Consider the following 22,502-nt stretch of genomic DNA (forward strand, 5'->3'; position numbering starts at 1 on the left):
ATTCAGTGCGTGGGCTGAGTGTGGGAATCGGGCGGCGCTGCTATGAGCCGGAGTCAAATTTATGAAGTGCATCCAGAGCTAGTCAGCGAGATGTTCCGGGACGATCCCTCGGCGAGTTTACACTACGACAGCACAGAACCCCCACAATGCATTGGGAGAAAGTTCTATTGAAGTAAACTTTACTTCTCTTTGTATTAACAAAGACGGTGTCGATACAAAACGAGAAAAAGCAGCAATTCCACAAATATTCCAAGTGTTTATGTAGCATCAGTGTTTTGTAATGCCGGAGTACAAAATGAAAAGCTTCCAGCTCGTCTTACTCTTTAATGATGTGTGTGATGACATCATCCTCTGAAAGAAATCATTGTAGTTTGTTCACTTTGTTCTGAATGTGGGGACTAAACTAAACTAAACAGCTTTGTTCAGTTTGGTTTCATACAGGGAAACCAAAAAGTCGTGTGAAGTCATTCTATCTGCTTATTGGTCAGAAACTAAATAAGCTGGAAGAAAGAAGCAGTTTGAGTCATAAACCAAACAAAGTGTCAGCAGAATCTGAGTTTGACTTGAGGTCCACATGTGAAAATCTCACATTGCCTCAGCTGAGCAGGAGAATGGAGCTTGTACGACCCCACGCTGACCTGCACCGCGCTCACCTGGAGACGTGTCAGGTCGGCTTGATATGCTGCCACCTTCTCACACGACCCAAAATGGATCATCTGAGGAGTTTACACAAGTTTTACCAACAGGACACCCCTCTAGATTAACCAATTGATCAATAGGTCCTCCCTCAGTTAGCTCAGAGCTTGTGTGGAGCCTGAGAGCAGCTGTGTGTGTGTGTGTGTGTGTGTGTGTGTGTGTGTGTGGGTTGCTGTGTTTAGACCGGTTGTTATTTCTTCTGCAGCTCAAAGATAGAGGTTCTGCACACCACAATAAAATCTAAACATATCTGCTGGATCCCCAAACAGAGCTGTGTTTTGCTATAATGACACTACCGCCTTGTCACATCTATTTTCTTCTTCTACTATTTTTGTATCGCCCTGCATGGATGTTTCCACAACATTCTGTCAGCACTTCAAGTTATGTGGCGACATCATAAGAACTGCCAACTGATGTGAGAAGGCACCTTGAGGTAACTATAGGATAGAGATCCATGACAACATACATAGGTTTCAGGGAAAAGGTTATAGGTGAACGCGTTTGTATCTCACTCAACTTCTAAGTTAATGTAAGGAGCTTTTAGAGGCTTAAACACGTGTTTAACACAGGGACCTGGTAAATGTACCAAAGTAACCAAAGCAGAAACGGAGTTTAGGTTTGCTGTCAGTTTGTGTACATTTAAAGACTGAATAGCTGCATCTAAGTGTGGTATCGAACATGTTTACCTTTACCCCATGTTCCTGTAGTCGACACAATCGTCACATTCTAATGGAGATGATATTTCTACTTTGTTTGTGAACTCACAGCTGCTGTATTTAGATTTATCTGGATAAGTTACAGAACTGAGCCGAGCTGCTGATGTCGGCAACCAAGTTGTGATTTATCTCATTCAAGAACGAAATCTTTGTCGTTCTTAAGCGTTGTTTGCGTTGTTTCAGCACTTGACGTTATCTGTGAGGGACCTTTCGGGTCTCATAATGGCTGTTTCTGCTGTTTCTCACTCTAACCTCTGAAATGTTCTGGAGTTCCTTTGGTGTTTTCCCCTCAAATATCAGGGCTAATGTCGTTTTCTTATTAATTAGATTCCCTCATCCGCCTAACTGTACGTCTCTGCATGTGATGTACACTAAATCCTGTCATATGATGCTATTTCTATTTAACCGTTAATGCAATATTTCTCGTCCGAATCTTGTTCTAAAGTTCTTGGAACTTTTGAAAGAAAACCTAGCAATCATCGTACAAACATTTTGTGAACATATCGCTTGCATGGAAACTATCCATCGTCAGCTACAGGCAAGTTAGAAATAAGAATTGTAGCGTCCATAAGTAATCGACTAGAACAGCTCACTGGAGATGCAAGTTGACTGTGATCTGTAGATTTGTATGGCAGACGGAGCATCAGAGTGAAGCCTCTCGTCTTGTCGTGTGCGTGAGGCTTTACTAACGTGCGGGGGCTTCACCTCAGGGCCCCACAGAGAGGACGGAGCGGCTCCAGCTACTTGTCCAGACTTGTCTGCAGCTCGGCCTTTGCCATTCCAAAATGTAGATGGAGTTGAAGCTGCTGTGGCTCCAGACAAAGACAGACAGCCAATTAGGAGCCGAGCTGATGAAACAGACGAGATATAAATGTAACGACAACTATAAAGTGTAGAACACGACAGAGCAATAACCTGTTGATTCGTGGCAAAGACATGATTGTTGTGCATAATGTGTTATTGTATATCATAAAGTTAAAAACTATACTGAAAATGTTACAAAGTTTGAGAATAATGTTGAAGTAAAAGCTGAGAGAAATGGAGCTAAAGTGGCTTTGATGTAAACGTGGTGATTGCGTCTGTGCTGTAAATCTACTCACAGTCATGAAAAGCCTCAGCCGGGCTTCTTCCATCCGGGCACAGCTTGTATCATTTGGAAGGTGAAAGGTCACGGGGGCCCCACTGTCTCCATGTGTGTCTTTAAACACAGAGGGGCCCTTCAGACTCCTGACAGGCGCCGTCATCGCCAAATTCCAAATGCCAGCCAGTGAGCCAACGTGACACAACACTGCTTTATTGATCGCCTTTGCTGTGAAACCGACCGATGCGTCGTCGGTTATAGACTGACCTTTAACCCTACATCATTCTGGTAATGGTTCATTTTCTCATAGAGATCCTAAAGGTGAGCAAAGAGACCGTTGATATATTTATTAGGAATTTTGTGAGACCTTTATTAAGCTTTATAAAGCTTTCTTTCTCTTCACAAACACGCCTCTTCCAAATGAGTGTCCCTCTCACTTTGGATACATGAGTGCATGTTCATGATAGTATGCATTAAGATTTGGTTAAGCTTTTATATGCAGATTTGGCTGTGGACGTCCTGCTCCTTCACCTGTGCTTACTTATCTCTTCAGAACAGAAGTTTCACTCTTTTACTAGACTGCTAAGAGTATTTTAATGTCTCATAGACTAAATTTCCATCCTGGCTCAAATTTTCTGCATTAAAGTTCAAGTTGCTGGATACCAGGAAAACTAAATCACAGTAATCCTTTAAAAGACTGTCAGACGGCGTCTTCGGGGCTCAGATTTCAGCTCTTTACAGCCGCAGCTCAGACACAAAAGCACACTATTGACTTATCTCGGCATTTGCATTGAGGGCCAGTTTTATTGTCCCTGTGGGGGCTTCCTGACCGTTGCAACCCCTGCAGCACAACTACCACAGCAGGAGTCCCACAAAACACTCACCAAGCAGGAGACCCGAGGTTCAGGCTGCTCCTCTGCAGCATCAGCATGAGCACTTGTTCTGTCGCTCATCATGGTGTTTGTTATCGCGGATAAACTGTGAACACGAGTTCTGAATTATAACTGTTAAACCGATAATGTATCTGTATACCGATCACCATAGAATGTAGCTGTCAATCATTGCCGATGCTGCTGAAATGATTTAATTGATTGGAGCACTTCTGTTGAAATTCTTCCTCTGTGTTTGGTTAAACTGAGTTTGAACCCAGGACCTTAATTTTTTGTGCAAAACATATGCAAAGCGTTTAAAAAGTCAAATGCAAATCAGAGAGAGAATTACTTTGTGTCTGACCACTAAATCCACCTCAAGTGAGTGAAACCTTTATTGCAATATTTTAAGGCGTTTCCAGTTTGCAATTTTTTCAATTTACAAAGGTCAGAGGAAACACAGCTGCTCAATACGGCAGAAACCTCAGCAATTAACCATTTTATCGTCGACAACAAGAGAGACAAAATCTGGCATAAATATGTCATGGTTTTGTCCCTATTCACATTGGTGTTTTACTTTTCTCCCCAAACAAACAAATGCTGGTGAAAGTTAAAAAAGACACAAAGCAGCGCACTTTTATAGAGATTTTCCTCCATTTTATTTCTTCTTAAATATAAAACCATTCCCAGTTGAAGAGTTGAGAGAACAAATTACAAAACAAAGCCCAAGAAAATAAAAATCATTACGATGACCACAGCCGTTCATCCCGTTACATCAGTCTTGCTGAGCTCTAGGCGAGGAGCATTTCACCTCATGTAGTGCTACAAAACACCTGCTGATGTTCAGCAGGAGAACAGGTAGAAACTCGGAGGAAAGATCCTTTCCCTCAAACCTGTAATACAGGATTCTGTTTTCACATTGCTGACGCCACGCCTCTGCCGCCTGGGACCAGCCGCAACGCTTTTCACTTCAACAAAACAGAAATTTAAGTCGTACAAAGAGGCGGCGACGCATCTGCTCCCCCGTCCAACCCAGCGCGAGAAAAAATAAATCCACGCAACATCACGCCATCGGACAGGTTTGGAAATCAGTGTTCACTCTCTACATTGTACAGCCGGCTTCTACCACTCACACATGCTTCCACTAACACACACGTGTGCACACACACACACACACACAAACACACACTCGATAAAGCAGACTGTGCAAACTCTTTGGTGATAATGAGTTTAAGAAACAGAACATAGAGGAAAAAACTAAAACTTGATTCCGTATCCTTGGCGGTTGAACGATCTTTCCAATATACACATTCCAACAGAGTAGAAAATGGAGCCTGCAAATTCAATAAATTAGACAGCAAACAGATGAATTGCAGATATCAAATCCAGCAGTTGGGTTCACAGAAATTAATAATAAAGAAAATAACAAAATCCTGGAGAAACAATAACAGTGTTATGTCGTATTACCAAAACCAAAGAAGAAATTAAACAAGGAAAATGTTGGAAATCAAAAGGAAACCTTGAAAAATAATTAAAGTATTTGTGATTTAAAGTCAACTCTTTTGTTCAGAATCGCTCTTTTGTAAACATTCACAATGAAGAGTTTAGTTTTGTTGGAGTTGCAGTCTGCGTCTGCACACAAATACTTAAGGAGCATGAAGGTGTACTTCACTGAGGTACACGTTAGCAACATGTGATGGTCCTTATTACAACGCCGCAACAAATCTCCATGAGCCTCCACGCCCCCTTTGTTCAATCAGGCTCATGAGAGAATATCGCTCAATATTCTCTCTGGTATCAATCAAAATCTGCATATCCATACTGGAGTCAAGATGTTTCAGCAAATGTTACATTGTGGAGTTTCTGTAGAGTTTCTTTAAAAAAAGATTTTTCAAAATATATCCACGTCAAGTCTGATTTCAGTAAAAAATAAATTAGGTAGTGAAACCCACCACTAGGGGGAGACGGCGAGCCCCGACAAGGCCTCCTCTCTTACGCTGTCCTAACCGAGCCGTTATTGCTGGCCAGTCTCCTGAAGCCGTTGTCGTTCTTCTCCAGCCAGAGCTCGGCCAGCTGCTGGATGGAGCCGTGCGATGAGGCTTTGGAGCCCAGGCACATCTTGTATTGCTTGGCCTCCAGGTTGGGGTCGCATATGACTGGGTGGTGAACGTGCACAGCCCCAGTGTCTGTGCTTCTGAACTGTTTAATCCCTGACTGGACAAATTTATTAAAGAGGTCCACATCCTCCATTCCCCACCCCTGTATGGAGGTGTCAAATCCTCCGGCCCGGATTAAGTCTCCTCTGTAGACGCAGACGATCCCAAAGCCGTAGTGTCTCCACAGGCCCGTCTTGGAGGTGAAGACAAAGTTGTTGTCGCTGGGGACTTTCCCAGCGTACACTACCTTGGGATCATACTGGCTAAAGATGATAGGGAAGTAAGTCTGCTCCCCCAGGACGGTATTGGCCCGACATCGCTTCAGGAAGTCGGCGTTGAAGAGCAGGTCGACGTCACAGTAGAAGAGTAGCGAGTCATTGGAGAAGTGGGAGGAACCGACTTCCAGAGCCAGAGCCCTGGAGAAGGAGCCGGCCACAGGTTTGATCTCCATCTCTGCTCGAGGGTACTTCATGTGGTACTCTCTCATCAGCTCCACCTGCTTGACCCGCTCTGTGTTGTTGTCTGTGCTGAAGAGCAGGATCAGCAGCTTGACGTTCTGATTGGGGATCAGACACATTCGTTCAAAGTTGGACATGAAGCGCACAAAGATGTCGTGCCTTCCCGATAAAGGTACCAGGATGTTGACTTTCTTCTCTTTCGGTTCCCTCTGTTCCTGCCCAGAGGTGGCGAGCTTGAAGGGCACCAGCATCTTGAGGGAGTTGGAAATGAAGGAAAGCGAGTCCGACTCCTTGTTGATGTGGCTAGCCAGCGCTCTGGCATCCATCTCTTCCTCTTCTTTGAACTGGATTTGGCTGAAGGTCTGCTGCAGGTAGGCGTGCCTCCTCACAGGGACGGTCATGGTCTTTCCTTTGTGTTTCTTGTACAACAGCAGCAAATCCAGGACGTACTCAGCCCCATACAAAGGATTAACCCTACGGTAGCCATACTGGATTTCTTTGAAGTCAATGACCCGCCCTCGAGTCTTGGCATTGGCATTGATCATCTCCATGACTTGCATAATGATGTCATCCAGGGCTTGCCTCTGGGAGGAATCCATTCCTCGGCGGGGGGGTTGACCGTCTGATGAGGAAAAGAAGTATTTCCCAGTCAGGAACTCCCACTCCAGGACTTCCTCCCTCTGTCGCGGGTGGAAGCGCATGAACGAGGGCGGCATGCCGAGCTGCAGGTCCTCTCGGCTGGGCTCAGCTGCTCCGTATCGTCCCATTTGGACAATCTCCCGGTGGAGCTGAATGGTGCGATGGCGCAGGTCGGCAATCTTGCGGCTGAGCATGTAGCTGTGTAGCCGGTACTGGTAGGGAGGATTCTTGTTGGGGTGGAGGGTAATGGCTCGATGGATCTTGCTATTGTGGAGGTCTCGTATGTAGCCCTTCTTATTGGGTTCGTAGTTCTCGTAAAACAGCTGCTGCATCTGTGGAGACAGGACATGAAGCCGTTAATGGTTGCTTGGCTTAGCACCATTTCAAATCCCCCCACAAAAACTGGGGGGATTCGAAAATGGAATTTAGATTCTATGACTTATGCTTCAAAAGTTAAACATAACTATGGTAGTTGGATGCATCCTCCATCAAGCTGACCTGTACCACTATTACATGGCTTCTTCGCTGAATTAAAACCAACCTGCCCACCACGTTTCACTGAAACACGAGTGAGCACAGTGGTGGGGCTTCTTGGGTTATTAGCTAAGCGGCTGTCGTACAGCAGCCACAGTCCTGTGCTAATGAGTAATTTGCTTCACTGAGCCTGAGCTTTAAACACCTACTGCTGCCCGAACCACAGGAGGCTCCCCATGTAAACATGGGGACAGCTGCTCAGGACCCACCAGCCGCGGTCAAGAAGGCAGCGTTTGTGTTGAAGGAAGCACCGGAACGCTGGATGTTTCATTAAGCGTCAACAGTAGTTTCCAGAAAGCCTAATTTCAGAGAATGGTTCTGGCACGGAGCCACAAGTCCAATCCGCCCCCTGGAGAAAAACTTTCCAGGGAATCAGACAGGACGAGACTGAGAGTGACATCTGAACCGAAACATGATCACAGGAGGAACTTTTTACTTTTCCGTGGCTCCAAACATGCGTTCCTCTGCAGCTTAAGAGATGGCACCCGGCCAATGAAAACACCCCTGAACACTTCTCATCAATGGAAGTCTTGAGTGAAGCTGCGCTGGCGAGGCTGAGAAGTCCGTTTCTACGTGCAAAACACCACGGAGATCATGTGTTCAACAACTTTAACAGAAATCAATGTTGTATTCCTTCTCACAGTCAGGGGCTGGGCTAACATACGTCTGTGCTAACGCTCATTTACCTGTTTATTTATTGGATTTTTAGATGCGTCTAAAAAATAGTTAGAGCCAGTGTTGGAAAAAGACTTTCAGAGGAATGTTTGTCACAATGTACAGGGAATTCAGTGAAATAAAAGCCGCAGCACATCATTTTAATATTATACTTGAAATGCAATAATCTGGTCTCAAGTATTTCATTATATTCTAGTAATACCACAGCTCAATATCAAAACTTTTTCCATGAAATATTCCGTCTTCTTGTGAAAACTTTCACTCATCTCAAAGTTTATTCTCAAAATGTTTTTTTTAACCGTCGCCCCAATACTCATACTTCCCGGGTGTACACAGTCACACTTGGAAAGCGGTACCATATTACATAATAAATAATGAACTAAACACAAACCAAAATTGACAGTAAGCGTCCAGTGTGTTTGTGTGTTTCTCTTATTCTCAGTGACTTGAGTCATTTCCCAGCATGCCACAGTCAGGCTGGCGGTGGGATCAGACTGCATCCAGCAGGGAAACAGCAGCTGGAGTCAGCTGACAGCCAGCAGCTCAGGATGTTTACGCCTCTCTCTCCTGCTGCGTTATCTGCATTAGCGCCTCTCTAATGACGTGACCTTTCGTTTTGCGGGCGCTGTTTGCAACCAGCGACTCGTTAGCGTGATTTCTTCACAGTCGTTAACCCCCAAACACTGCTGCCCACTAATCAACCGCTACGCTTTGTTACAGCCAAGACAAACACCAGTCAGATGATTTTGCTCTGTGTGTTTGTGTGTGCGTGTGTGTGTATGGTGATTAGCAGGCTGGTCAGTCAGATCTGAACCCAAATGTTTCATATTTCTTTGGTGTTTAAAGTACAACTTCTCTGTGTCAGTGTAAACGGAACTTATTTAAGTGTGGACTACAAACTGAAGAATTGCACATCCTTTTTCAGCCATAATTTAGATGTTTCAGCAAAATCAGTGAGAATCACAGTTGTCACTGGCAATTTTTTTTTAAATGATATATTTGTCCTGTTTTTAACAACAGAAGTGATGAGGTCTGGAGGTCTTTGAATGGACCATTGTGTTATTTCTTCTATAGCACAAAAATAGAAGTTACGCTCGCTTAACTTCTTATCAATCTATTTTTACTTCAACTTTTTGTCCTCACAACGCCCTGCATGTAGATCTCCACAATATTCTCTCAGCTACTCCACGTACAACACATTTGTATAGAACTAAATGTATAAATTCATGTAGAGGAGCTGTAAGAGGCTTTGACACGTGTTCAAGGGTCCATTCAAAGACCTAGAGACTTGTAAGCGAAGCACACATATGAAAACAATGCTTCAACTTCTCTTATTGGTTTATGATGATATCAAAGCAGATTTTCAATAAATAAAAACAACTGTCCTCACCAGGTTTTAGCTCGATTTGTCAAGATTACAAGCATTATTAAAAACTTAATGACTTTGGGGTTTAGGGAGCCGCAGCACTGAACATCTCCGATTCTCAGTCATGAGCTTTTCAAGGCACATATTGTTATTATTAAATCCTATTTTAGTTCCAAACTCTTGGTGAGATAGTATTTATTAAATCAGTTGTACCATTCTTGTACTTTGATACTTGATAGGTTTGGCGACCAAGTCAAATAAACACATCAAAGCAAGACCCACTGCCCTATAACACCAGCAGGGTAATCATGGAGGACAAAGCTATCTTCAGTGAATGCCAAAGCCATGAACCACACAGAGGCTTTGTGTTAGTGAAGCGATACCATTATCTTGCCGCGTTTCACAGCCTAAATCAATATTTTGCTAAAGGCTGTAAGCTCGCAAATGCCACAGAACAGAATCCCTCCAGGCAGGACGGGCACAATGACGGAATGAAAGTCCACCAGGTGAGGACCTGCATGCAGAGGGGTCAACAGTTACTGTAATGCAGACTACCGCATTTCAAATATTTGCTTCTTTGTCCGGTTTTCAAAAAAACTTAATCACTGTCATCAATCGATGAGACAGATAATTGTTATCTGTATCGGAGCCACAGAACTAGTGTCACTCAATTACATAATCGAGGTCTGCTGAGCTTACATCGATTTATGGCGTTTACGTGATGTTGAGTAATCAGGGTTTTAATGGGCTTGCCAGCGTACGTGCGGCCCCTTCATGAAGCGATCCGTGCCAGTGCGGTGGATGGTAATGAAGCGTGGCGAGCGAGGCAGAGAGGCGGGTGAGGCCCATCAGAGCGGCTCAGCTTCGTCTTTGGCTGTGTTTAATGTGCAGCACAATAGCCAGGGTCTGACTCCAAGTGGGCCATGTAAATCTAATTAGAGACGGCACTATGCTGCTGTAATTGGCTCTTTGTAACCCAGACCTGTCTGTCCAAACTCATTTCTGCGTCGGTGGAAAGGCTTCTCACACTCCGGTGCTACCAAATGTGTTGTGATGCCAGATGACCTGATGCTGGTGAAAGAAGCTGTCCAGTCTCAGAAGTTTGAAGGCAGAGTTAGACTGTAGACGAGGACCAGGGTAAGAATTAACAAAAGGGGCAAAAATCGCACCAATTTTCTACATTTTCCCAATAAAAACTCAAGTATCACTCAACGTGAATGAATGACAGCTGAAATTATGTTTTATCGAGAGTATGCAGGGGTTCACTATAAGCTGTATACTGTCACATACATGTTCGACATTTGACAGATAAGCCCATTCAGTTGCTTTCTCAATTTATTCATACAGAAAGTTTTTATCTGATCTCTCTCTCTCTCTCGCACACACACACACATAAACAAACACACACACTGCAGTGGCACCAAGCCTCTTCCTCAGGACCTCTCCTTTCCTGTCCTGTGAGTTTTCCACACGCTTAGAAACTCGCAAGTTACTATATTCAGTTAACTGTTCTGTTCCAGATTTCTAATTCTGGATGTTGCTCAAGTTTAAAAAACAAAACAAAAGTGGCCTTCATAGAGGACAGATGTTGAGTTTTTTTTAGTTTTCCAGAGAACACCAGTGGTTTGTATGAGTGCAGGCTGCTGGGCTGTTGTTCTGGAGGAAAGCCTGCGGGAAAAATCAGCACAAGCAGCGACACGCCGCTGCAAAAGAAACGGCGAATTACCGTCACTTAAATGTGTCGACACAGCACAACCTGTACAACATTATGTCCATCTGATCCCAGCACTCCAGGCAGATCGCTGCAACATTGCAACAATTAGCTACTGACCTGAAAAAGTTATGAATAAAGTACCTGTAAATCAAACTGAAAAGAATTGACTGTCAACAAATAAAAGTCCAAACAAGTAAATTTAGACTTGAATTTGACAAAGTGATTATGACCTTAATTTATTCGTTGTGACACACTGCTGTGGTTACATGATTCGTTAGCAATCATGGCCGACGGCGCGTGTTGTTGTTGGATGTCCCTGTGCATTCCAACAAGAATGTGGTTAAAAAAATAAAATATTTGAGAGCGGGAATCTATTTTTAACGAGGACGCACAGAGGGCAGAGTCACCACAGGCTAGTGAGACAGAATGGGCTCATTACGAAAATGGAGAAATTGCGTAAATTATTGCTTGTACTTGGCGCAGAATAAGATGAAGACATAGAATATTTGGCAAGGTTCCTCAGGCAAAACAAACTTTGGTGCAGTGCGAGACAGCATGTGTCCACTCCAGCCATTAAATTAACACCATAATGAGTCAAAACCGACGTTATCAGTTTAACAAGCTCACAAGGTTTCACTTTTCCTATTTTAGAGACTTAATTCTGAACTATTACCATTTTATTGAGACAGATGAGAACCGTGACATTATGTGGAAAAGGTCTATTACATTTCAGAAAATTCCCAATTTCTCAAGTAATTGCTGATTGCTTTTGAGGTTTGACAGAGAAATCTGGTAGAGAAAATAAATGTAAATGACTGCAATCTTGTAGGTGAGGATTCCCTCATCACTCAGCACTGCTGTTCCCTTTGAGCTGTCAGTGGTCCAGCATGCTGAGAGCAGCAACAAAGGAAGCACATGAAACAGGCCCTGGTTTGTGTCTCCACAGTTCTGGGTGACAGGGAGCAGAATGGAGCCATTGTTCCCTCCAGACGGTCCCTCTGTCCAGATGTCTTCTTCAGCTCAGACTCTCGGGGAGAGTAGGAAGTGTGGGCCTAATTTGTATAAATTCATCCCGTATCCCATCCACTGCCAAAAGCTGACTTCCTGTTTCTACTTACTGTAGCCTAATTGTCCTCCTGACCCGTTTGAACCTTGCCACCCATTCAAATGTCAACTTCAACTGGACACCGTCTGACCTCAGGTTGCAGCATTCTTCAACCAAACTGCCTGTCAGAGAGTGGAGACCCCGTTTCCAGGAGAGGACGCCCCACCCTTCAGCAAAGGCATAAACACATTTACCTTCCTGAGTCAGATGTGCAGCATCGGATGAAACATTCCGATCTCACTCACAATAGACATGTTCAAATATTTTGAATAAGAATCTGTGACTTGCCAGAGGTGTACACACACACACCTGGAACGTGGACCACTCGCACACTAAAAACTTTGGATGGATCGTTTGACCCCCCACTGAGATCTGATCACTACTGCATTTTTATGAGGGGTGTAAAAGTGTCTTATAGGTCAGCTGACGGTTTAACTAAACATCTGCTCCGTTTCTTAATGTTTAAAATAAGATCAGACTTAATGAGTGGCAGCTCTGCTTACAGTGGACTGTGAGGCTGTGGGAAGTTAAGAGCTCACGCTGTTTACTTTGTCACGGCCAACGGTACAGTATTACAACGAGAGCCTCTGTAATAGAGTCTGTCCAAATGCAATTACCTCCCCGAGCATCGGACTTATTCTCTAATGAAGGAAGACATGATGGTAACAGCAGCCACTGAAAGCTTGGTGTTGCATTTCTTCCTCTTGCACAGCAGCAACAGGCAAGGAGCCAATCAAGAAGAGGACACGGGACTGAAAACAAAATGAGCAAAAGACATTCTCGTGATGAATCTGCCGTCCTGCCGCTGCACTCGTGCACAGAACAGCCACGAGCCACGTGCCTGGCAGAGCTACTTGGACGGCGTCTCAAACAGTAGCAGCCATTACAGTTCAAAACAACCCAGAATGCAACATGACTCGTTGTTGCACGGTAGCCACATTTCGCTGCCAAATAAAAGATCTCGTAAATTAGCGGGAGGCAGAGATATTCAGCGAAAAATTTAACGAGCCAGACTCTCGACACGCTGATGGAAACGTTCAGACACAACGGTTTACTCTGAACCCAAAGTTGTCAGCGCTGAGGCACCGCGGCAAAGCGACACCGAGGCGAGAAACGAGTGTCTAATCTGTGATAAGATGAGAGCAAATGGAGCTAAATTTAGAGCCTTGCTGGATGTGGCATTCTTCAGCCGTGACGTTTCACTGTGAAGCTCTGAGCTTCCTTTACAGAATCGGGGGAATAACCGCGCCGATACACACATAAGTGGTTTAGACCTTTCTCATCTTTAGCCGAACCGCGTGATTTGCTGCAGAAGACGCCAGCAGAGTAAAAGAGTGTTTAAATTGATTCTTCGGCGATCCCTGTACCATTACTTCAACAATACAAACCCAAGGTCACAGGAAAACACTTTCTGAGCCAACATACTTGCCTCTAACTAAACTTGTAACGTGAGTGCACATAAAATTACAATATTTTGGAGACATTATTTGCATTTATTAACATTGGAACATACGACAGCCTTGGGTGACCTTGTGAGGGTAAGTATGTCATTACTGTGTTGGTTAAGCTGCTGTTTACTGATCGTCTTGACTCCAAACTCTAATGTCGGGAAGCGTTTAGAGGCTTTTCACGCAGGGATCCATAAGCTTCAGTTCAAAGGCTCCTTCACAATTAAAGCCTGCACTTCCTTGTTTCAAGCCTCTCTTACAATTTCAGAACAGGAACAACCGGTTTAGACCATGTTGACAAAATAGAGATTTCTTTATAAAACAGATCGCAATTAATCACGATTAACAACCGACCACCTGACAGCTCCAGATGAATGTTGCCTAATTTGTGTCACATTTACACGCAAACCGCACATTACATGTTTCAAAGGCACGAGTGCGTCAGGCTGAACAAGAGATGCTCAAAGACAGCAGGACGCAATGTCTCACTCAGCTGGTGGACGTTAAAATAAAATGAATAAAAGAAGCACACACACAAACACACGCGCCCGAGGGAAGAAGACAGAGCTGTTTTTAGTAAACATCAGGCTCAGACAAACTGACAAGTCTGCAGTAAAAGCTCCATTGTACTAAAGGACCCGACATGAGTACAAGGATATATATGAGAGAGAGAGAGAAAGAGAGACACAGAAAGACAGAAAGAGAAAGAGAGAGGATTCAAATCTGCTAATGGTTTAGTAAATCTCATTTGAAATATCAAAAAAGTCAGTTGTGCACTTTTATTCAGGCGTCTGGTAAAGAAAAGGAGAGTCAAAGTCACAGATGAGGAGTGGATGTGTTTGACGCTGCGCCTGTACGGAATGCAGACGTGTGTGTGTGAGTGTGTGCGTTACAAAGCCAGAGCCCGACCTCTGCACTCACCAGTGACCATTAATTATGAAATTCATAAACAAGGCTGACAAACGCTCAGACACACTGCACACACACACACACGTCCAGGCTTTCCGTGTTTATTTGCCAATTAAATTCCGAAACCTTTCCACTCGTTTTTTCCATTGTGTAATAAGTAAAACAAACTTAACAGCTTCTCTCGAATTGTTTGCGTACTTAACTGAACTCTAAAGGCAATCAATCATTTAGAACACCAAACTCCAGATCTCTGAAACTCCAGATCTCTGAGGGATTTGGTCTTCAGATCCAATCTTTACATTTAAGTAAACAGAATAATCAACACTCAAAGTCCATTAAAGGCATTTGTGAGTAAGGGAAGGTGTTCAACTCTGTAACTGCCTGGTTTCCTAAGATGAGACAAAAGCAGATATCCAGGAAACGGAAACATCTCAACTGCTTTCGTTCGTCAAGATTCTGATCATCTTTAATCTTTTCCAAGACTTTTCTAAGATATTTTGCAATTTCCTGGTCCTGGAAAAATAAACTTCCAAGTTCAGGCCTGTTCCAGGGTTCAGGAGGTAAAAGTCAACCGAGCACTGTGAGCTTCGCACACACACACACACTTCCACTGATCTCATGTCAACACCAAAGCAGTGTTTGTTTGGTTTGATCAGGTGTGATGGAGTTGAAGGCCCCACCTCAGGCGGCGAGCAGGCAGCAGCCATGTGTGTGTGCCTGCAGAAGGTTCATGGGTGGATCCTCTGACATCAAGGCAGAAGCCTAAATTAAAACCTTCTATAAAAACGAAGGGAAAAACTACCCAATATTGGTCATTTCTTCTTCTTTTTTTATTGTCGATGGTAATTATAGCCGTGTGGCGGGCGGCAGCATACTTGCGGATTCCTGGTGGTCCGCCGAGCTAGCATTTAGCGAGCGCCGCCCAGGGAAGCTGGCTGAGCAACAGGAACTGGGACGTGGGTGTAGGAGCGAGCGTGTTGTGTGCGCACACACAGACGGCGGAAAGTGAATACGAAGGGGAAAAGCCTGTAATCTTCACCTCCATCCCTGCCCTAAACAATCCCTCCATCCTGAACGCTGCACTGGCCCTTTGAAGCTCGGCTCCTCTGCTCCACCATGTTTGGAGCTCTTATCAGAGGGCGAAACCAGACGAGGAGCTGGGAGAAATACTAAACCCAGCATGCACTGGGAGTGCGACATGTTTGTTGTCTTGCTAAGAGTATTTGCATGTTTTCACTGCTCTCCATTGCTGCAGGTACTTTGTGGAAGCCTTCAACCTTCAGCCTCGGACCCTGGGAGCTCAAAACTTTGCATCTCTTCGGCTCCTTTACCTGTGAGGGGCAGAGCTTCCTCCTCTTACACCTGAAGCTCAGACTTTGATCTGAAGTCCTGTTTCCTCTCAGGACAACTCAGCTCCACCTTTTAAGACATTTTAGCTGAATTTTATTATATAACTTTTGAAGTCGTCTCTCCTCTTGTTTATTCTCTTCACATGCTGCTCACATGCCTCTTTTGAATACGACTTTTCCCCTCTCCTCCTCTGGTTCACATGCCCTTATTCCGCAGTCTTTAAGTCAATCAATGGCTTTTTCAAACGTCATGTCAGAAATCATAGTCTGCGTACTCCCAGATAACATGCCGTGTGATCGTAAATCAGTTTCTGCAGGCATGTACACATGTCTCTACACACTCCACACATGTATACGGCTTCATCACACTTTTGCCTTAATCGCAGGGAGGACGAATACTCGGCAGCAATCATGCAAAGGAAATGCTGGAATCCTGACATGTGTTTTCCAGGCCTGGAGGTGTTTTGGAAAATGGAAAATCAACATGACACATGAAGTATACAAATCTTTAACTGCCAATACTTTGATTACTTCAGTGACCTGGTACATGGTTTGCTCCTTCTCTCTCCCCCCTGGCCCCTCCCCTCCCCCCGGCCTGCCCAGGAGGGGGCAGCCGGCTCGGGTCCTAATTACAGCCCTGTCCCCGTTTGATCCTCCCGTCCCCCCTCCAGGTAAAAAAAAGGGGGCAACAGCTGCAGGTCGAAGCTTACGGCCCTCGTTCCAGATGTCACCAGGAACGCCAGCAAGCCAGCCTGGGAAACTATTTGGGATCATTCGCTCCATGTGACGACTAAGCACTCGTTGTAGTTTCGGGCCTTATACGTTTGGTCCTGGATTGGAGATTAGACCGGAACAAAACATCGGAATAGAGCGCTGAGTCCATCTCCTGTTTTGATCCCTTGATGTTTCTCCAGTCCGTTACCTTTGGGAGGACAATTTCTCCGTCTCAGTAAAACCATAGAGGGAAAAAGTTTGCGAGCAGACAAACTGATGCCTTTGAGTCCTTTTATTACAATTTAAAGCTAACTGACTGCACGACACAGCAACCGGGGATTTAACTTGAACCGCATTTCCCCACGAAATGAGGTGAAAAATTCCGCCCGATCCGCCCAAAGCCGACGGAGCTGCACCCGCTCGTGTTCACGGGCCGACGTTCAGCCGTGACCTGTGAACTCCGGCACAATGGCCGCTCTCTGCACTAAAGCCTTCAGATACTGGCACCGGAGCTCAAACACGTGGCCCGAGGCCCTGAGCCCGGCCTGGTTTCTAATCCGCTCTGGCCGGCTTGCGATTCGAGAGATCAAAGCCTCGTGTCAAATGAGACAAGACCTAAATAAATAAATAAATCCAAACCACTACGCAGCTTGAGATAGAGATCCAGACGCCCTGCACGTACGTCTGCGCTACATTCTCTCAGCTAAGGTTTTATAAAATCGAGTATCAGTTTTACAGCCCTTTCAAGTCTCTTCACTTTGCTCTGAATCAGGGACCAAATGATTTATACGCTACATTTACTGCTTGGTTCATCTTCACAGCCTCCTCAAACCAGAGTGGTGGTCTTGTTCTGCAGCAGAGAGCGACCGCCGTGTTCAGACCTGCACAGAAGCAAACCGCATCCAAACCTGCAGAAACGCCCTAAAAAGGTCAAAACGAGCCCTGTGAGGCTGAGCGTGGCCCCTTCAGCCCGGAGAGCCTCGTTCACGCCGGCGTTAAATGAGTCACCCAGGCACTACAGCCACAATAAACAAACACGGTGCGTTCAAGTGACTGTGATGAAGTCTCTCTGCGCCCTAATGAAACATTGTTTTGAGAGGAAGCCCGTGCAGTGCCAGGCAGTGCATTAGCCGCCGGCACTCCAGAGGAAGAAACCTCTTATTGTTCTCTGAGGAAACGTCTAACGGACACAGTGAGTGGTTTTATTACACTGATGATCTGACACACACACACACACACCTTTTAAAAAGTGTCCGTTTCAGTTTGCAGCGTCTCTGATACTGCAGATGTTCTTTCTTACTTTATTTGCGTCTTTATTGCACTGCAAACATAACAGCCATGTGCAAACAAGTCGCACGACTCGATGCAGAAAGAGTGTGTCCGTGTCTGTAAAGCTTCGTGGGTCGGTGTGACTTCACTTTCTTGCCCAATGACATCAGCTGGACTTCCTGGTTCAGCTCTCATCCTCTCGCCACGCCCCACAGGCCACGCCCCCCAAGGCTCCTTCACCTTGACAGGCAAGTCACACGCCACATGCAAAACCCACGATTTGATAATCACACAAGGCCCAATTGCAATTTCGATTGGAGTTTGGTTAATGGTGAAGCTGCCATGGCAACATTAGCAACAGCTGAAGTAGCAACAGAAGGGAATAGGAGCAGCGGGCGAGTCGGTAAGATTTACTGCTCAGTCTTAGCATCGCACATGATACACAAATCTTTCCCTCTCTCTTTCAAGTGAGTGATGAGTGATTCAGATTGAATGGTGCGCAAAGTTTAGTTTGGCGTCTCTCACACACACGGGAGACCATTATAATACAAGCGTCCAAGACTTCTAATCCATCACCGGCCTGGAAAAATACTTTAAAATGGCAGCAATGAGTTAAAGCTCCAGGTTCAATGATTTCCATATCATTTCATCTTCCAGTCCAATTAAATGGTCTCGCGCCGCAGCAGCTTTGTAAGAACGTTGCCTCTTGTCTGAGGACAGACGGACCTGTTCTCTTTTGATTACGGCCGTTTGATTTTCCGAGCCATCGCAGCAGACGGCGGAGCAGTGAGAGCACGGACGCAACATGAAAGAGTCCTCATCGCTGTGTTTGATCACATCAAACGCTGCCGGACGAGTGTTTCCTGCTGGAGAGCGGATGACTCAAGCTGATCCCATCGCAGAATGAGCGACGGCGGAGCAGCGACAATGCAGGATCAAAGAGTCTGATTCAAAGAAGGAGGAACTTCATAACATCACAACAGGAACTTCAGTCTGTCCCGTCACTCGCAATGACAGACTGACAGACTCACAAATGAAATCTCAAATCTGTTTTTCAAAGTACGAAACAAACACTTGGCACTGGCCTGTGGTTCCATCGATCTCGATCAATTGAAACGCTGCCAAACTGATGTAAGCAAATCGTGCCAACACAGCGATGTCGTGCTGTGAGGCCACATGACGTCGCTGTACGTGCGTGACCTCATTCTGCAGATACGTTCCCAATCCATTCAATGCGCCCAAAGTCGTCCAGTGACCTAGTTTGGATGCAAATCTCACTTGGACGTTAATCGCTTTGTTCTGGTTATTTTCCAGACTCAAAAACTCATATTCTTCTCTGTGCTTTGAGGAAGATATCAAGTCTTTCCTGATAACGTCAAGTCGATGAGCAAAGTGACTCAAATCTTTGAAATGGAATGTTAACATACTGCAGACTGAACAGAGTATCGGTTTGTACGCCATCAAATGAATAACGTACTAACTGCTCCTGCTGCCGTTGCTCTCAGTACTTCCAGTTATTTCCATTTCAGATTTTATTACAAGTATTCCTGCCCTCTGTGCTGCTGCTCTGGCGCCTGACAGAACGTCCCTATAGAGCGGCTCCGTCCATACGTGCTCTGGAAAGCTAAAGCGTTTGAGGATTTGCCTCGTCACAACCTGAGGATCTGCTGAGACGGGTGTTTCCGCTGAGAGAAGCGGAGAGGAAGAGGAGTGAGAATATGGAAAAAGTGAGCAGGCTTCCCGACGGCCTGCACAGGTCGGACAGAGAAGAAGGGAAGAGGAGGGAACGCCGGGGATTTAAACCGTGTCGGGCGTCGGGTTTGGCTCCCGGCGAGGACGCTTCGCTCGCCGACACGTCTCTGCGGTGAGTTTGGAGCTTGTGCAGACCAGCTTGAGAGACAGCAGCTGCTTTATGAAGTGTCAACAACTGAAGACGTTCAATCAACACCAGAGCTGTTGGAAAAGAGACGAGACGACTCAACACATGAGATCATACCTCCACCAAGGACGAATGTGTCAAAAACACATGCACAATAAAACCGTGAAATTACACTGAAACGGAAACCAATTTTGTTTCCAGAGCGACGGCGTGCGGTGGGCTTGGTGTGTCTGTGGTACGACGCCATGTGTAGAGCTGCTGTTCTGCTCTGGTTTGTTCTCTGCAGCACTGTGACGACCTCGTGCACATATGAAACCATGTGCTCCAGATGAATCAAGTCTCTTATTGATTCAATAATGGACACAGCGCTTTATTTTTGTCCCGTATGACTTTGCCTACTTGTTGGACACTTTGCACCGTCTGCAGTGGAAGCCTCAGTTCCCAGTATCCTTTGCAGACGCACGGTCAGCGCCAGCAGCTGGGGAAGATGAATCACCAATTCAGGCCGAGCCAGACGCCGCCGCCGCCGCTGCCACTGCCATCACGGACAGAAGCCAGTCAGCACAAAAAGCAGCCGCACGCTCCACAAGGTGCGACGGGTTTCCACTGTGTGACGAGATTCATTCATCCAGAGAAACACGTGACACAGTCTGAACTACACCCATAAATCCATCTACAAGCACATTAAATCACACAAACCGAGTGGTGTGTCGTCTGCAGCTCTATAGATCAGAACCTCTGGAATACCGGATGATGCAATATGCCGCCTCAACTCACATGAGCACCAAGCTGCAGCTGCCATGAAGATTATGGAAATTGGAGGAAGTTTACATTAGTTCATTGCTTTCTCATGAAAACTTCTTATGTCAGAGTCCAAGATGTGCAACAAAAACATTGTTGCATCTCTTCTTTCAGAACTGTAGTCTATCTATTATCCGCAATTTCCCGGAATTTCCCAATTATTCCACCCTGGAGATTGTCCAACAGGCTCTGGTATTCGCTCCTATCAGCAGAAGCCTCTCCGCCTCTCAGAACATCACAAACCTCAAGTATGCAGATAAGCAACAAGGACGCATGTGGACGTTCACATACGAGAACACATTTGGTTTACCGCCTGCGACACGAGCCGTCGCTCCTTACATGCAAAGGCCCGCCTCCTTTGCTGCGGCAGAGATCGTGTGACACGTTTGAGTGTCCGGTCAGCGGTTTGTCCTCGGCAGCATCGGGCCGCTCGCATGCTGAACGATACGCTCACTTGCTGTCTTGAGGTGTGAAGGTCACTTTAAAGAAATGTCAACCTTGATGAATGTTTTCAGTGTTGCGGTGTCAGGCTGAGGAGATAAAAGTGTCTCGGCTGTCATTACCGCATTACTGAGCTGAAAAGTCACACAATGCAACAATGCTTCATTTATACGAGTGGACACGGGGGGGGGGGAAGAGAATAAATACAGTATGCAGACATTCTTGAAATTCCCGAGCCAACCATACCGATGTTATTTCGAGGCTTTTTGGAGCTGGTCTGGCCGCGAGGAGCGCTTGTAACCTGCAGCGAGCGTCTCTGTCCAGACAGACGGAAACCCCCAAACACAGGAACTGGTTTGGCTCCGCTCCTCTGGGGGGTAAAGGACGAATGGAGAACGATGGGTTTTAAAAAGGGACGAGTCTCCGGTCAAGAAAAACACAGGACCTTGCATGTCTCTGTGGCTGCGAGTGTGCGAGTGCGTCTCTGATCCCAGCCACTTCCTGTTAAGCCTCCTACAGCTTCCTGCTTTTAGACCATCGCAGACGCAACATAGCAATCAGCAACAAGACGACGGCTTTTAACCACGTCTAGAGACCGACCAATAGGAATACGGCTTTGGAGATAATAACAATCTTTGAGTGTGTGAGTGGGTTGTGTGCAGTCACAGACACACTCTCACCTAGAGAGTGAGAGCGTAGAGAGATCAACTGAAACAGTGGCTTTGTATCTGCATCGCTGGCCAATAAACACTCTTTAATGCATCCTGTGACTACGAAACCCATTATTAGGTTACTGGGCAACGACTTTGTTTAGTTTGAAGTCGATACACAGAGGTTTCTGTGCGATATTGGGGGGAAAGAGGCAAGCATGAAAGCGGGCCAGAGCCAGAACGCCAGACACACTGGATTTGGGAGGAGAGCTTGAATATGAACTTGTCATGTTGGCCAATTGACGTCAGGTTGAGGAACCCAAAGGCTCCTGTCCGGGACTTTCAACTGAATGTGGCAAAGGTTTGGCAGCGCTTCTTTTGCTGGAAACCAGCGTAACTCTGCATCTTGTCCTCATGAGACTGCGTCGTCATGCATGTGAATGCAAACACGACGCCCGAGAAATGTAAACCAAATGCTGCGATGCCCTGAAAAAAATGGCCCCGCCGCCTCCTTCGCCCCGGTTCCCTCAGACTGTGTGTGAAAGAGGTTTACACGCTGTAATCATAGAGTGTGTAGGAGCCTTTAGTATAGAGGTTATTTTAGATGGGCTGATGAGCGATGTGCCAGTTTGTGTGCCATGGAGAGTAAACGCCGGTTTGGTGGCTTCGCTCTGCTTCCCCGCGAGGAGACGGGCAGGGAGTCACTGTGGGTGTGACCTGACTGAGCTTCACAGGACAAACCAACCAGCTGGAGCTAAGAACACAGTTTGCCCTCAGTGTGTCAGCCCCGAAAGAAAAAAAAAGAAAAATCAGCCTATATGGATTAGAGGGTAAGGTGTGTGTGTGTGTGTGTGTGTATATACGAAGCGGGAGGAATTCCGAGCTCCTTCTCCAGTGTGTGTGTGTTGCTGTGGGCTGAGAAAGCTTCCTTTGTTGTGGAGCTGGGTGGACGGCTCAGGTTGCTGCTGCAGGAATGACTGGGTGGAGGGGAGGGGGGGTTGGGGGGTCCGGGATGCCACTGAGAGAGGAGAGG

General features: G+C 45.8%; 1 protein-coding gene across 1 annotated transcript in view; it reads right to left on the reverse strand.

Moving 5' to 3' along the window:
- Positions 1-3,994: 3,994 nt before the first annotated feature.
- chsy1 (chondroitin sulfate synthase 1) overlaps positions 3,995-22,502 on the reverse strand; it is a 29,444-nt gene continuing 10,936 nt past the window's right edge. The window contains exon 3 of the mRNA XM_076155868.1: positions 3,995-6,947. Within this exon, the coding sequence (XP_076011983.1) occupies positions 5,355-6,947 (1,593 nt within the window). The 3' untranslated portion in view covers positions 3,995-5,354. The remainder of the gene's footprint in view (positions 6,948-22,502) is intronic.

Source organism: Genypterus blacodes, unplaced genomic scaffold (assembly GCF_046128005.1).
Source record: "Genypterus blacodes isolate CSIRO-AG114 ecotype Tasmania unplaced genomic scaffold, CSIRO-AGI_Gbla_v1 ptg000067l_1, whole genome shotgun sequence".
Lineage (NCBI taxonomy): Eukaryota > Metazoa > Chordata > Actinopteri > Ophidiiformes > Ophidiidae > Genypterus > Genypterus blacodes.